This window comes from Echiichthys vipera (assembly GCF_963691815.1).
Source record: "Echiichthys vipera genome assembly, chromosome: 20".
Classification (NCBI taxonomy): domain Eukaryota; kingdom Metazoa; phylum Chordata; class Actinopteri; order Perciformes; family Trachinidae; genus Echiichthys; species Echiichthys vipera.
The window spans coordinates 14,919,471-14,937,674 of NC_139845.1; the positions used below are offsets into that span (position 1 = coordinate 14,919,471).

The 18,204-nt window shown below is 39.1% G+C and overlaps 1 protein-coding gene across 1 annotated transcript in view; it reads right to left on the reverse strand.

Annotated features, from left to right (window-relative positions):
- tafa5a (TAFA chemokine like family member 5a) overlaps positions 1-18,204 on the reverse strand; it is a gene marked incomplete at its 5' end in the record, with an annotated part of 92,117 nt that overhangs the window by 37,831 nt on the left and 36,082 nt on the right. Inside the window, one exon of the mRNA XM_083934727.1 lies at positions 14,933-15,082. Within this exon, the coding sequence (XP_083790853.1) occupies positions 14,933-15,082 (150 nt within the window). The remainder of the gene's footprint in view (positions 1-14,932; positions 15,083-18,204) is intronic.

An 18,204-nucleotide genomic window follows, 5' to 3' on the forward strand; every position in this document is an offset into this window, starting at 1 on the left:
AGGTGTATATAATGCAACCATTCACATCACAGTTTAAGGGGCCGCAAATGTAGCGAGCTGTGTTATCTTTTGACTGATAATCTTTCTGTGCACAATATAACTGGATTACACATGTTACACCTTGTGAATTAACAAAAAATGTAATTAATCAAATCAATTTGATATATAGCCCTCTTAAGATCAAGACAATGCGTACAGAACCTTTTCCCCTTCTACTTTTAAATCCCTCTTTCTTCTATTTTCTCTTCTCTTCCACACCGAGTCCTCGCATTCAGCCGGTGCATCCATCCGGCTGAGTGCACCCAGCTGCACGGCAATTACAGGTGGGGTTTGGAATGGTACACAAACAACAAGATTCATACATTATTAAATGAACCCATGTTCAGATGAAATTGCTAAGCCAGCCAATAAAGGTAAATTACAAAAGACAAAACACGGCAGCAAGAAAAGAGAGAAGGCCCTGCCCCGAAATTGCATTGCATTAATGAACAACATCATTCCTGAAAATGGAGAGGAAACACCAACTTGCACCTATCAGCACAAGACAGAGCGAGGGTAAGAGAGAGAGATGGAACACAACATTGACTACCTAATTATGCATTTTATCATTTCAGTCACAATAGAGTGCCTCCCTTCTTTAGCTGCCCAGTATACTCGTGCAGCTGTTCCTCTGCTGCTTTAATGAGGAAGATAAAGAATAATCACAAGCGTGTTATATTTACATCTACCGGCCACCAAATGACTTCCCTCTGCAGCATCACCCACACAAACACACACACAGCCAAATCATGTGAAGGCCCCGTGGTCACAGTCGCCTCATATTTTAAGCAACAACATACAAAAATGTGTAAAAACAATCCAGTTGGGCTTGTTTTTGTCCGTCATTAAAGTGCACATCCAAGTGTGCTGAAAATGAGCCAACATGAACTTAATAGCTTGATACAAGGCAACGGGTAATTGCTTTCACTGTGTTGTTCCTTGTGTTTTGACACTGTAGAAATAAAGAGTAGTGCAGATCACCTCCCTTTTTCCCCTCTCCTATTGCCTTTCACCTCACGTCCCTGGCAGTCAAAGCTAGCAGCGATCCTTGAGTCCCGGGTGAGCTGTAATATTATGTGGCCAGTCCGCCACGTTGTGTCCCCTGCATCTATCCATCAGTCCATCCATACGTCCAACTTAAAAAAAACCTGTGACCCCGATCATCTGATTTCCTCAGGCTCTTAAGAAAATAAAAAGTAACTGTAATCAAAAGGAATGGATGAAAGGATGATAAGTGGGTGCAGCAGAGTGCAGGGGATGTACAATGCAGGGCTCTGACACCAATCATATGGAATCAGTACCTTGTGAGTAATGGGGGTTAAAAAGGGAAAGTGCTTTCTCTCTCGGAGCCAGATGGGCTTGTGTGGGTTGGATCAGAGCTGTGAAAGAGTGACTGAATGAGTGAGTGAACACTCGCAGACCTTCTTGGCAGCCCCTCTGCCGACAGCAGAAATCAAATGGCAAGAGGACTCGAGAGATGATTGGCCACCTCGTCCAAGCTTCCATCAAGAACTGGCAATAAAAAACACTTAACAATCCAGCGTGAACCTGTTTCAGCAGCACTGTCACAGACCGATATTTAGACAAATACAGGGAAATACTGAAGAACAAGCTGTCTTTTTACATATCGCATCTCCATGTTTGCCAGAAGGGGAAATATTTACATCTATCAGAGTTGGCACAATGTGCTTGAAGTGCTCAAATTTAAAAAAGTCAAGTACTGGATTACCTTGAATTAATTGATTCAAATTAAACATGACATTGTTGTATATTTACACCAAACTTTTGTGCATCAGGTCTTTATAATTGAATTGCTCAGAATCAGAATTAGCTTCTTTTTTTTTTTCAAACTCATGTTTCACCGTTTTCCCTCTCTTCCTCGCTTTGAAAAGCTCGTTAGCAAAAACTAGAGCTTTGATTCTCTACCCAAATTGAATCTGCTGGGTTTGGGTCTGGTCTTCTGGAATTTCTAAAAATTCCCTTGGGCTTGAATTCCAGTCAGGTTCATGCAAAGTTCCCCCTTTTTTATTTATTAATTGTTCAATTGCAGAACTTGTAGTCTGTGTAATGTCATGAATAATGTATGGGTTTTTTACTGCCATCCCCTGGATAAAAAAAGCAGTGGAAAATTACAGTATGTCTTAAATCCGTTTGAGTCCAAAACTGCTGACGTTGTTGAAACTTGGGTCGGATTTGGACAGAAAGTTTGTGGGTTCACCAAAAACTAAATATGCCAGGGAAGAGTAAATGTAATCCAGGGAACTTTTAAACAGCAGGTTAACAATGCTGGTGTCTTCATGCTTTGTGTGAATGACATTAAAAGAACTGGCTAGTATAGGGAGGCTACTCACTACCACATTAATGGAGGAGTAAATTTCAAAAACAAAATCTTTATATTCTACAAGCACTTTCTCTCAGAAATTTGTCCTGACAAAGAAAAGCGACACTGACATAACCACTGTAAAGTGGCAGTGTGACTGTGAGGAAGAATGCCCTCCTGCGTGTGTCAGGATGACGGCTTGAGAAGCACTCGTTGTGGGGGTTTGAACCCTCTGCGATATTTGTCAGATGTTATATTTAGATTTGGTTGTGTTTGTATCCGCCTGCAGCTAATCTCGAATGCTACTGACCCATCAGCCTAATATTTCTTTGTGCACGTAAATGACCATATGCTCAAGGACTTTGCATGGTTGTGGTGGTTCAAAATTTCTGAAAAACCTATTTAATAAACTGCTCTGTTTTTTTAATAAAAAGTCTGTGACATAGTGCTTGAAGGTCCTCAAATTTAATTTTGTAATATCTGTATGAAAACTCAATGGTTATAAATGAATAGAAGACACAAGCCTCCAACAGCTTCACTGTCAATATTAATATAAACATGCATAAAAACACACACACACACACACACACACATACACACATATATACACTGCCAAATTCAACTACATCATGTCTTAAAAATAACCTGTTACATTAATAATACAATATTTATTCCAGCACCCTTCGCCCTCTGCACAACTGTACTACTGTCTTTTCTAAAAATGTCATTGTTTGTTCTCTTTTATACATATTTTTATCAGCACAACAGTCAATGGTTCCGTTTCCTAGTTCAGCTTTGTTTTTAACTGTTATGTCTATTGCCATGGAAGTACATTGAGAGTTAAATTTGTTGTTTTTGTACACACTTACATGGCCAATAAAGCAGCTTCTGATCTTGAGACGGTTTCACCATTATGCAATCACACTGTTGGAGACTACAGACTCACTTGACGCCCTCCTCCAAATTGTAGCCTGGGCCCTGAGGGGTCTGTAGAAGCTGTAATTATTAATTAATTGTTCATCTCTCATAGCCTCAGGAACAGACATAGCCTCGTGGACTTGAGCTCATGGTGGCAGAACTTTTCTCTTCCAATTAAACCAGTGAGGTGGAGAGGGTGAGAGCACGGACCATCAACCACTGAGAGTGGACTTCTGGGAAACAGGGAGCACAAGCGGCAGGCGTTGAGGAAGGTGCGGCGTGCTGAGCCGAAAGGCTGCGTTTGCCTCCTTGGCTGCTGATGACAGTGTGACAGGGATGAAGATACAAAGGAGAGAATGAGAGCAAAAAAAAGCTGTCTTTTCTTGTATTCACAGTTGTATTTCATGTGTGCTTTTATGTGTTAGTGTTTTATGTGTTTGTTCTCAGAGGATGTAAAAGACAGGAGTGAGTGACAGTTGAGCTGAGACATTAGCTCTTGAGGATTTGTAAGGCCGAAATGTTAGGATGACTATGATGAGCTTACCAAGTGATTGGTGTATGCTGGCCTTGCGAAGAAGCCTGCTCTATGAAGAGCTACGTAATACTTCAACACAAGGGCCTGATGGCTCATTTAAAAGCCTGATGCAGCTCATGAAGTCAATATACCGAGCCAACATCCCTCTTCATGAACACTTATTGCAGAGTTGATCTTCAGCTGAGTGATTTGGCATTAAATCAGCACAGAACGTAACAAGAATTTTACATAAATGTTTTTTTTTTACCCCTCTTCAGACTCAAAGTTGCTTGGGTAACACTTACGTTTTGCATCAGAATGAACTCATCAAAGCAGCAGGAAGAAGACCCAAAGTGACTGAAGGCTTCAGGTAAATGCAGGTAGAATTTTAAGCTGCTTTTTTATTATATTCACACATGCTTATCAAGCACTTTTAAGCAAACTTTACTGGCCTCTTTCTCATCCAACCCGGATTAATTATAATAAAACACAGAGAGCACAACAATGGGGCATCAATAACCTCTGACGTTATCATCAACTCAGAACCTTGGAACACCTGGGTCCACTTCATCACCTTGCGCCTGTAGATTTATGAACATAGAGTGCAATGGGTTCCAGGCAGAAGGGACATGTGGATAATGCGGCTTCATTAAGAAAGAGCATAACGGCTTGCCTGAATGCATTATGGCATCTGTATGAGCTATATCATCTGATGTATTAAATATTTACAGTCAATGTATGCATATGGAATTACTCCAGCACTCACACATCCAGCGGACCACTTATTCATCTTTGGCTGCATTAACATCTATCATTTGGAGGAAAAAGGAATGGCAGCAATCTGTTTTTGCAAAAATGGCAGAGTGCATCAAAGTAAGGCATGATGAAATACTTTAGCTCAGTTATCAGCCATTTAGAGTCTGTGCTGGCACAGTTGCAACCATCTTGAGGATTACAAAACCTCAATTTTATCCGTATACGTTGATTAAAGTGAAAGGGAATTTTCAAAATAAATGTAACCTCAACCTCTTTGATTAAGGTATTTGATTAAAAAAAAGTCATATGTACATTGCTAAGTCACCCTTTATTATAAAAACAGGTCTTTTTTTTTTTCGAGAACTGTGAAATGGATCCCCATTTTTGAGGAATTCAGCAGGGAGGAGGGCTCCAAAGCAACATAACGCAAGGTTAATGGTTGGAAAACTTACTACAACTCTGCCACTGAATGAAAACCTGGGCAGACACTTTGCATTATTTTTATGCTAATGCGCACCGCTCGTCATTTATTTCAGCCTGCGGGAAAACACAAGACTTCTTTATATTATATTTCTGCTTTTCATACTGCAAAACACAAACCAGCTCAGTATTTCTGCATGTGTAAAACCCACAAAGAAGCTGTTTTGATATCAGTCACTCTGGAGGGTAAGCTCAGCACTTATATTTCCAAAAATTCAAAGTGCCCACAAAAAGGGGAAAGGAGAGAAAGGAATTAAAAAACAAAAAGATACTCATTTGGAACTTTGCTTCTCGTTCTCTCTCACACTGTGTAAAGGTAGTGGCTTGACAGTTGGAGCAATCTGCCTCAATAATGTTCAGGGATTTCAAAGGGAAGGAGAGAAGTGTGTCATGTCCAACTGTATGATAGGAAAAAAGAAAAATCCATCGAACGATGAAGCAGTGTAACCAAACAATAAACTAAACTAAATTTATTTGGCTTTTGAACAATGCAACATTAATTGAGTTCTTGTAGTTCCTAAAGTTCCTAAATTAAAAACCTAGCACTACAAATCTAATCTCTAGATATCACTGCCCGAAGCAAGGCTGGACCTTTCTTCATCTCACTCTTACACTTTATTTTCTGACCTAATTCACAAAGGGAACATAAAATTGAGTTCTTCCCTCCAGAAGTTATGTTGTTATTTTTAACCTATAGCATCAAGTTTAATGTCACAGTGTCCCATCACAACTAAGCTGTTGCATTAGCATTTACACTTAAGTCTACTGTGACCCTAAAAGCAGCCACTTGCAGCCATGTGAAATGGTGTCCTTTTGTTATTTTGCCTACTATGTGACATCTTGTCACTTCTGCTTTGCTTTCTTTCTCTATCACCAGATAACTGCAGTTATTTCGTGAAACTATTTCCCAACATCAGAGGCAAGAGGATGTTGATATATCATTTCCACCTCATAAAAAACAAGAACACGGATACTGGCTCAATATACAACAGACTGAAGCCAGAATGAAAAATGTTCTATCCAGGCACTATTGCACTTTTTTTTTTTTCAAAGTGTTTTCTTATATGTGGAACATTGTAAAAACAGTGATTTAGCTAGCAGAACGGTTATACACATGAATCTAAGATTATAAGAAAAGGATTCATGTCCTTTAACACAAGAAAAGAAATCAAACAGCAACTGAAAAATCTATTATGCCAGCTTAAGAATGAAGATTTTTGGAGTCGAAAAATGGTATTTTGTCAACAGCGCCAGTTAGATTAGGAAAAGACAGGAGGCAAAATATAATGGGTGTGATCTGTATATAAAAAGCGAGATCTATGTCCTGCTCCAATTTAAAAGCTACAGCCCCCAAACAAGCACACCCAAGGAAACGAAACCCACCTCAGGCTGCGGTCCCCATCTGCCTACCCTCTCCCCCTCCTCTCTCTGTGACTAGGCCGTAGCCCGTGGTCATCAGTCTTCAGTCTGCGCCGTTATGTGTGTATGTGAAATAGTAAGAAAAAAGGCCAAAAGAAGAGAAGCAACATTACAGATTCACCATTGGACCATCTTTTCGTGTCCCAGTCCCTCTGGACATGGGCTGCGGTAGCGGCTAGCTTGCTAACTGGCTGGCGGAGCTGACATGACATGTTTCCCCAACAGACCGCGGCCCCCTCCATCCCTCCCTGGATCAAATCAAACCAGTGGGCTGATGCAGTATGATTGGAGCGCTGGTACTGTCTAATAGCCCAGAGACTGAGTCTGACGCATACGGTCTCTATCATTGCCTGATTCACTGGAACAATCCTTCATATGCAAGCTACCCAGGGATGTGCATCTAGCGGGATGAAAGCAATTCCCACAGCTTGCAATGCGGCTTTAAAGATATGACGATACAAGTTTTGTGTTAGCAGAGGTGGGACTCAGTACTCAGATCCTTTACTTAAGTAAAATTAGCAATATCGCACTGTGGAAATACTCCATTTCAAACATAAATCCTGCATTCAAAAGATGACATAAGTATTGTCAGCATAATGTGCTTTAAGCATGAAAAAAGTACTCATCAAGCAGACAAAATGACTCCTTTGATGGTGTTTTTCTGTATAAACATGCATATTATAGTATATGATTATTACATTAATGTTTACTGTATGTAGTCTTTCGAGGTGGAGCACATAATAATTATTTTATATACTTGTATTTATGTAATTATGTGCTAAAAAACATATTTTCTTAAAATTAATGTCCAAAAGTCCATAACATATATTTGTTTTGAAAATCTTTCAGTGGCTTGAAAAAGGAAAAATGAAGGCAAGAAAAATGTAATACTTGAAACTGTTTGAAAGAAAGAGCAAATATTCTTACTCCATTGTCAGATTTTTTTGTTTTACTTATCAAACAACAATGTGAAAACTATGTGACAATATGAAATGGATATTTATGAGCCTACAGAGAATTATCTCTTGATCTCTTTATCTCCCCTCAGCTTTACGGATTGTTTTTTATTCATCTTTCAGATCATTGTTTCGGTTCTTCCAGCCTACAGGTTTACTGATTTACTGCTCTTATAGCGTCATTTTCAAAAGAAAAAAGGCTCTAAAACCCCACTGTACACTAACTTCTCAGCACCAAACTATAGACGCACACTGTTAACGACTAGCGGCCGTTGCATTGTGAAGAGTCAGATCCTCCCCATCAGGAGTTGGTGGAGACCAAAAACAGACTTAAAGGAGAGTGAATATTGGACATAGGCCTCCAGGGGCCTAATTAATATGGCTTGCTGCGCACAAAACCCCTGCATAGACAGGCACAAATGTGCGGTAAAATGTGCGGTTGCAAAAATTGGTATTTATAGAAAAAATTATTTGCCGAGAAGCGTGCATATTCCTACGCCAACTATCACCTGTGAGTAAAGCTCCCGCAAAGCTTTTCTGACTCAGGAATCACTGACACCTGATGGAAACACCATGGAATACAGCTCAGTCAACAGAAAAAAACATATAAACTATTGAATAATTGGCAGCAAATGTATTTTACACGGTATAAAGCCTAGTTGTTATTGTGGACAGGCTATACTAATATAGAAGTATACTGTTGGCACACAGTTAAGATGCAGTTTGAATTAATAATCAAGTCCACATGTTTCTATTATCATGTTTAATTGAATCTTAGAACTGCATACGTCAGCAGGTGTGTCCGTTTGGCCGAAGATGGGCAATAGTTTTGTGAAAAGATATGGCCTACAATTATGAATTGAAAAGGCACATTTCGTTAGATACAATCATTTATTTAAATTTAGGAAATTATTTCATTTATCATTTTTCAGTAAAATTTGACCCTGCTGAGATAGAAAGTGGTTGATCTTACGTGCCGCAAATAATGCTCTTGAATATCATCCTTTATTTCTTTTCTCACTTCATACATATGAACACATTAAGACCTGCCATAGTATACCCATTTTTTAAATAGCTCTCGATATTTTACATATGAATATGCTAAACTTCCTTTCAAATAATAACGGTTGAGTTATTATCGATTGATTCACAGCTGGGGTTATGTTGCCACTTGCTCTGTTTATATTTATTTGTTCCAAACAACAGCTTTTTGCGGTGCTCAACTTCCTTAAAGCACCTCCATTTCCTTTTTCAGAGAACCTTGATTTTTTCGCCTTCTTCTGTGTCAGTTAATGTAATGTCTTCATTAAGATAGGGTGCATATTCATGAGCTATATAGCATATGCCATTTATGGTAGATAGTGGGAGGAAAAGTTGGATGACACTGGCCGGATGTCATCCCTGCACTGGGATTTATTGGTATTTATAAAGGAAAGATTGCGTACAAATATGCGCTGCACAGTTTTATAAATCTCCCAACAACATTGTGCAGCACATTTATGGTTTTGTGCGTACGCATTGTTTTGGGAAGGATTCTACGCACAGTTTTATAAATGGATGCCCCAGGTGATCAGAAACCCATCTCTAAATAAATGATGATTTTAATCCAGATCTGTATCATGGCAATGTGGGCATTGTGTTGATTAATGTCAAACATGTCATCCGGCTGATTTGGGCCCTGTTGCATAGGGACAGGCCAAACATCACTCATCTGAACACAAAGCCCACATTGCCATGACACAGACCTGGATTTAAGTATCCCTTTAACTGCTGGATGTGTAAATAAGCAACTATTTGCCAACATCTTTGTAACAAGGTGGTGGTATGTCAATGTTGTGTTAACAAATTGTTTATTCTGCCCCTACGTCGCCAAAAAGTCAGTTATTGAGGTTGATGCCGGATAAAACACTACTACTTTACCATATTTCTACAATTTACTTCATATTTTGGTGTATCACTATTTTTTAACTTTAATTATTAAACTTTTATCTTACTTTTTTTGTATTGTGTAATGGAAATAATGTTTTTTCTATCCTCTCTCAAACTTTAGCCTATAGGATTATAAGGGGAGAACATCGTTACTGGTCTAGACGGGAATAGCCTCTCAAAACTGGTCACCTTTGAGGCTTTCATCAATGTCAGCATCCCAGTAAATGGAGACCAAACACAAACACCTTCACCTCAGGCAGGGACTCCCCACTGAGCTATCACTGCCACTGCCACAACCAGTGACCCTCAACAAGCTCCTCTACGTCTCTGGAGTTGCCCTCTTCTGCAGCTCTGTCACTCTTTACTGCAGCCAGCACGAGTAGTTTGCTCTCTGTGTCTCTCTAATAGCCTCTCTCGGTCTCTCACCCTCCTAATAAGAATCAATATCAGCTCTCTTAAAAGTCATCAAGCACAGAGGTAAAAAGGCTCAAGAGCATGAAATTGCAGAGGAGAGAGGGTGTACTTATGCAACACTAGGCTGCGATATAGGCCTTAAATGGGTAGAGTCATCAAAGACATACAGTAGAGAAGGAGAGAAAAAGACTAGAATGTGCGAGAGATCTGGAGGGAAAGAGAAAAAAGCAAAGAGAGGAAGTGTAAGAAATGTAGGAGAGAAAGGGTCAAAGGGAGGAAGCATTTCATGCGGCAGAGATGAGTTTCGTAAATGTTTTTAAAAAAGAAACATTTATGGATGCGCACATCAAACAGCGCTACAGAAAGCTTATCATGTTGACGGCTTATCTCCCATTTTCCCCTCCTCAAAACAATAAACACACAAAGAGCAACTGGAAAATAGGAACTGCACAACAACAAACCGTGACACTTCAGGATCAACGGATCCCTGTTTTCATTACCACATAGTGTCCTGGAAGCCAGGTGAGTCCGCTGATGGCGCTGTGGATTATCCCGCATGCATGGGATGCAGAGTCTGAAGCATGAAGGACACAGATCGTGTCAGCCAAGGAAAAAGGCATATTACAACAGAGAGCAGACCTCAAGGACTCGAGTAGATTAAAAACTGATTGAAATCCAATTTGTGGCATTTGGGGTCTTTTATGTCAGCTTTTTCTCCTGCTCTCACTCTCTTCCGATGTCCCCAAAGTGAGCAGAGTCTGAATAAACAAATAAGATTGAAATTTTGTGAAGCATCTCAGATTTGCATGGCAATAATATTAAGCTGTGGGATATTGTTATATGAACAGCAATAAAGGTGTGCATACGCGGGTGTGGGTCTTCTTTTTTGATGGGAAGGAATGTTACAATATGGGAGGAAATGGTAAATTATTATCTGACAAATGTGCACACACATAATTGTGTACATGCATAATATTGGTGTTGTGCTGTCTTGGTAGGTGGGTGGCAATCTTATTCTGCAAAGTAACTAGTAGCTGTTGAATATATTTAGCACAAAAAATACAATATTATAAGCATAAAGTAGCAGAAAATGGAAATACGTAAGTACAAATACCTACAATTGTTCTTAAGCGTAGTAGTAGTGGGTTTGCTAAAGCATGTTCATCTTGTATTTGTAGTTGTGCATGTACACTGTTAGCTTACTACCAGGGATGTGCAACTCCGGTCTGAGGCAGTTGTGATACGATGAATTGCCAACGATTCGCTTACGATTCGACATGATTTGATTCTGCTCGTTATGATGCGTTTTGCCGCGATGCTAATTTATGATGCTATGCAATTTCAGTGAGTTTAATATTATTTCCAAATCCTTTTTACTGTATATGTGTTAATCTCTACTGAAATTGAGTGAGCAAGCATTTCATTTCTGCCATCTCTTTTGTAAAACGACACTTGGTCCTTTCACAAACAGGATTTTTATTTATTTTTTTTACAAGTCCTTTATAATAGCAGTGTTCTGTCTCCAGTTTACAATACAGTATACTTTTAATACCTCACACAATTAGCAGTTTAGGGATGCTCAGGATTACCAATGGCAATGCAGCATAGTGCAATGTGCAATGTGCCATGACGACTGCCAGCAGATGGATATGCTTGACGGTCTTTTGGTATGAAGGCCAACTCAGAAAGCTGGTTTCTATATAAGCAATCCAAAATAAAAAGAACCTTGCACAAACAGGTCTTTCATAACTGCTTACAAATAAAAAACAATGTAAACTATTATTGGCAGTCACACCGCTGTAAACACCAGCCTCACTATCATAATCAGCGGAGTCATGACTAGGGCTGGGTACTTCGGCACCAGAGCAATTACACCCATTGTATCATGTATCGGAAAATGCCTTGTCATTAAAAACTGCAATACCTAAGGAGTAAATTAGCTTCAGTAAGCCAATAAGCATACAGAAAACTTGGATCAAGTTCCAATAATGCTGGTGATTGGCTGTCTGACTATACACGTTAGAAATGGCTCACGTGTGTGTTGTTTTGTGTTTTAAGAGGTTTGACTACAGTCTATGTCGCATAGGTGTAAATGAGCTAAAAAATCAAAATCAAGAATTGTACCATAGTCTGTAATGTTGTAATTTCTTTTTGTAAAAATTATTTTTTTATAAAAAAGGGTAATGACAAAAGTTCAGGAACCAGAAAAGAAGTCAAGTTATCGGTATCGAAAACTTGTGGAACAATACCCCACCCATTCATGGCAGTACTGCCAAAATAGCAAGATATGATGAAACAGATTGTCAGAAGTTAGAGTAGCGTACAGTAGTTCTAGCAAATCAGAGCACAGTAGGGCGGGACGAGGCAGAACACTCTCGGAAAAAGGAATAAAGCTGTTGTGACACACCTCGGTAGTCAGTATCTGGCGTGACAGCACGCTCGCTAACATTTTTTAATCTGTGCACGTGCATCGTGTACTTTTATTTGAACATTGCGAATCACAGAATCCTACCATCCCTACTAGCACCTAGTATTTATTCTGTACTCATCCATTTCATAGCCCCCCATGAGGCTTGCTGGTTATGGGCTGACAGTAAGGGAAGAGACTTTTGTTCCTTGAGTTTATCCTAAAGACAGCTCTTTTAGTCACCTAGGGTGGTACACTGCCTGGAAGGAAACTAAAGACACCAAACAAAAGTCTTCCATTTGCAGTTAACGGCATGGATTGCATGACAGACTGTGACATGATTGGCTGCATGTCAATTTCTAAATGTTAGATTTCATCCAGGATACAGTAGAAGCAGTTCCCTTCTGCTCAGGGATTGGTATGCGCTGTATAACAGTGATTATGCACCACTACACCTTATTAAAATAATAACACATACAGTGTCAATTAGTAGTCCAAATTACATTAACACCCATGAGTGATTTAATGTACAATCTCCAATCCACTTGTATGTTTTTAAGCTGTAATCAGGAACACTCATCATAAACCAAGCACACTCCACACAGGTGGAAATTCAAAACTTGTGCCTCCTTTATGATGGCATCAGTGTAAATAATCACCAAGCCATTTATTCCTAGTACTTAAAAATAAAAATAAATATTTATTGGGAATGATTATGATTATAGTCAATTGTCTTGTGTAAAATAAACTTGCATATGAGAATTAGAGCTCATTAAAGGTTATATATTTAAGCTAAGTCATTAAAATAAAGACAAAAAATAAAAAGATTCAAAAAGCTCATTTACCAGAGTTGAAATTATAGGACCAAAATGCATCTTGGACTGTTATATTACCATATAAACCCTCTCTTCCTCTCATCATCTGGTAGTAATCTGCTAACTCTTCCTGGAGTCCAAATAAAAGTTATCATTATTACCTATCTATTATCTGCTCCGCTGTTTTATCTTGTCCATTTCGATCTTAAATGGTTTTATTTGCATTTTAATGTTTTACACTGCATTTCCTTTGTGTTTTTATGCATTATGTCAAGCACTTGGAATTGCTTTGGTGCGAGAAATGTATGTACATTATATTTTATATTTTATACATATATATGTATATATACACACACACACACATACTTATTTATTGTTAAGGTAGTTCACTGCACTTCGAACCTCAAAGTCTACCTTTTCAGGTCTCAGCTGATAAGCCTAAGCTCTCTTCAGAAAAAGAGCAGTATTAAGCCCACACAAAATGCCACAGTGCTCCATGGAGCCCACGTTGTCACAAATACCTCCTGATATTATCTGGATACTGTGGAGTTATGCAGCATCCAAACAACTTTTCCACTGGCAACAGAGGCATGCATGAGGGCAGCAAAGTGACTCCACGGTGTGAAGCTAGGCATGCAGTCATGTCTACAAGATCGGATTGTTCTTTATAGGACAAATCTCAGTGTGAAGAAGTTTGGCCAAAGGAATAAATTGAATTTGGAGAAAATCTCCAATGTCATGTTCATCCCTGCCTACAACACAAATAGGTATAAGCCTCTGTTGACTTGCGCAAAGCCTTCTCCTCATATGATCAGCAGGTAAAATCAGTCAAACAGCACACAGACAATCCTCCAACTGGAGACACAACTGTGAAGGCCCAGTTGAATGACAGACAAAACAATATATATAAAAGGTACAGTTCACTGCAGGTCTTTCGTAACTAACAGAGCTGTTTATTCGTTACTTGTGCACATAACCTCTCCTCCGACAAATCTATTTAATTTTCTGAGACATTAATTGTCACACAGCTGAAAGCACGATCTTAGATCATTAAAAGCTGACATTTCGGTGGTACATGATTTTTCAGTTTTAACAGGATAATATTTACATTTAATGTGTATCCAAGTAAATATTTTTTACTTCCCCTTATATAGACCAATTAAGTGACTGTTAAAATGACACCTGACTATAAATGTGCATGGAAAATTTTAATGTAATCTTACTTTGGATTTAATTATCTGCTTATAGTTTGCCATTATATTCTTAAATAATTGTTTGGTCTAGAAAAATGTAAAAAAGAAATTGTCTGTTTTAAATTGTTTTCAGAACTAACTGACTCACTACCAAAAGTATGGAATTTACTATAAACATATTTGTATAATACTAGACCTAAACAAACAAAAAATACTTAAATGATGAATCGATTGTCAAAATAGCTTCAATTGATTTTCTGTTAATCAAGTAATTGATTAATCCTGTAATTATCCGTCCTAAAATCGAAACAATTATAATAATAATAATTTAAAAGCATACTGTGTGTGCGGAACCAGACTCTATACCAAAAATAGTGCCACTATTCCATGAAATATGATCTGTTGGTAGAGGATTTAGAAACTCCCCTGTAGCCACTTGAAGAAAAAAAAAGATTCAACGGTAAATTGATTTGTTACAGCCTTTGCTAACATTACAAAGACAGCCCTGTGATCCATTCTACTCCACATTGTAGGTTTATCCACCTTAAGCCCCTTCTTAAAAAACTGCCAAACCCTAACTGCCCTGATTACGTGAATCAACACTTTGTTATAGCTGAATTTTACACCTAATTTCTTCATCGACATAATCCAATGTAAAAGTCAAGATATGCCTCAGGGGGAAAAAAAGTACTCATGCTTGAGCAGTTTTCACTGAAATAACCCCTTAAAGCGAGCAAGCTAAGCCGGGATCCCTTGTCCCTCTGCCTCTTACCGTCCACACAGGCAGGTCTGGCTCTTGTAGTTCCAGCGATCTGGCCCTTCTTACAGGCACAGCGGGCTGTCTGCCTGGCGATGGTCCTCCGTGGTTGGCTGCTGTCCCTGTCCAGCGTCACAATCTCACATGTCCCCGCTGCCAGCTGGCCTGCAAATGACATTGTACCACAGGATGCGAGGTCAGAGGGATGAAATCATAAAAAGGGCAACATAATGTTTCCTCTGAAAAATTTGGGATTTATCACATGTTCAGCGGAGAAGCTCTCTTTTTTTTAATAATCCTTTGAATCCTCAATTGGCACAGCACAAACATTACCAAATTCAAGGTTTTGGGTCTCACTGGAACCAATGACTGCATGAGGTGCATGTATTGTCATCAACCATTTAACTTTTGCTTAATGGTTGCCAGTTTGGCCAAGTGGTATTTACAGGATAATAACAAACAGAATTACCTTAAATGATTTGTGACAAAACCATTGAAATGTTTATCTGTGACTTGTTAAAATGTGGTGTCAAAGTATATTCATGATTATTACAAACTGATAATAGTCAGTTAACATTTATAACAAGCTAATTAGCTGGCATTAGCCACCAATTAGCTACTGGTAATACCAGCCCCGTCCAGATAGGCTATAACAGCAAAAACATTGATTGTGTTGAGTTGAGTAAGAGTGCCTTTTACTCTTCATGAATTCAACTGTTATATTTCTGTCAGCACATTTTTGTTATTTCATCTTCCAAAAGTAATGTAAGTAAGTAAGCAAGTAATGACAAGGTTGAAGATGTGAAAGTCATATACCCCATTAAACCACAATGGATATTTGGTGAGGATAACTTTTTGAAAATGCCACATGTACAACAGAGGACACGTGGATTATTTAAAGATTAATTGAGAGGACCACTGCTTTGGTACTGAGCAGCTCACAGTTGTGACTACATGTGTGAAGGGATTTTAAAAGACAATGAGGAAATTACTTTTAAATTTCAGCTACCTAAAGATTACCCACAAGCTATTTCTCATTAAGGGCCACATCCTATCAGAACACCTCTTTGAAGGTAAAGTACCCATTAGCCATGGGTGAAACATGTGAATACTGATGAACTTTGTAATTGCTGCCAACCAATCCCCAATCTTACACATAAATGCTCCATGTATTCAATCAGGTGACCTTTGGCCTCGTAGCTGAGCCCTTGCTGCGCACAAATTAACCTTTGTCTGTGTGTGAGGAGGCCCTGGGGTGCCATCCTGAAGAGGATTATCAGGATCTAATTGTGATTGGCAAGAGGATGGAAGTTGTGATTAAATCTGGACTTGAGTCTGGAACACTTGGGTGACTGACTTAATGAACTGAGCTGTGAGGGGTCACTCTCGGGGTAATGGGGATCTATCAGGATTCATCCACACACTGCGGTGGCCATGGCCACAGACAGAGACAAATGTCTGTGTGCATATGCGATGTAGCCATTTTTTTCAAGGTGTGTTTTCTTAAATACAGTGCATGCTCTTCTTTACCATAACGCATCCCGGTCATGAAAACAAAACATTACGAACTGAATGCAACTAGATTAACATGAGCTACATCCTGCTTCGACTCCCCATTATGTTTTGCATCTACATAGGAATATAATGAGGAGAAAATAATTATACAACAGCAACAATGCAGTGATAAACCACAACCACAACACATAACATAGGGAGTGGATGAGTACAGGGTGGGTTTGATGGGGGGTGCAACTACAGTACAATTCCAAATAATCAAACATACTATTTAGTTGATTTTCTGTACTGGTGATGAGAGGGTCTAGGGGAGCCAATTTAACATGTATATAACAACCATGTTATAACTTATGGAGCCATCGCTGGCCAATGAAAGCCATGTATCTCCATCATCTCCAACATCAAATTTTCTATAAAAAGAAAGCAGTAAGTTTTTCAGCTTTGTGGAAATTCTAGGGTTGTGAAGAGATCCTCATCTCACGAGAGAATACATAATATTGAGTTCACGAGAATTAGACAAGACAATATTTGAACACTATTTTTCTTTTCAGAATTGTCTTTAAAGGCGAGGTTGATTTTAGCAGAGCACTGAGGTGGTTCTGCAGGTGTATTTGCATAGTGCTTGTGTTAGCCGCGGTGCAGCCTACGGTACTCACGCCGGTAAAGTACACAAGACAACTTGTCACCTCGACGCAAAATATTGTCACATTTAATATAGTGAGATCTCGTGTGCTGATATCTCGCTACACCTTGAGGGTATACATTTTCAGATAATCAGATGGGTTCTTGAATTAATATATATAGAGATCTTAAGAAATAGGGTATTTTTCTCAGCTTATAAATTAATACGAAAAAAATCAAATCAACTAAAGTGGAGACATGGCTTTCACTTGACAGTTTCAAGATTGTGCTAATTTATTTATTTTTTGCTGGAAAGAAAAGGTGTTGAGAGCAAAATTAGGTTTTCAAAAGGACTGACTGACATAATGTAGCAGTGTGACTACTCGGTAGCCAGTAGCCAAACATTAGTGTTATGTGTCTATAGAACACTACTAAGAGAACAAAGGGAGGTTATCTTTGCTCAGGAATACATGCTTACAAATCCAATATGTCATGCATTTGCATTTAGGAGATCAAGAACAAACTCCCTAGCTTCACAACCCCTTTGCGCTCTGTCTCTTCTTTTGTCCTCCTTTCTTCCTTTACATCTCTTGCTCTTTTCTCCTTCATGCCTTCTCACTTAACTCCCTGTTGCAACTCTTCTGTGTTCTCCGGGTGATGCCGGATAATGACTTGTCACGTAAGCTCTTGTGTGCGTGAACGTGAATCTGTTCATGCATGCATTTACTTCCTGCATCCTACCCCACCCGCCATCTCTGCATGTCTCCTCGCTGACTTCTTCCTTCTTCCCCTCTTTGTCAGTTCCTTCTCCTTTGGAACTCTTCATGCAAGAAGTTGAAAAGACTTTGTGGATGTGTTATGTAATCGTGTGGATCGCTGTGGCACTGAGGCTGGGTGATTTGATGTCACGATTCTCTGATGAAATGTAGGCACTTAATGAGCTCAATCGAGTCAAGAAAGAAGAACAACAAACAGGGGCCTTGCTTAGACTGTCACAGCTGTAGCTGCAGGGAAACTGAATTCATTTATTTTCCACGTTGTTTCTTCTATACAACTTCACTGGCTGATAAAGACTCTTCTAATTTTGTACACCGTATAAAAAGAGAATTGTGCCAAATGAGATGTTTGTTGCAACACCTAATGGCATCATC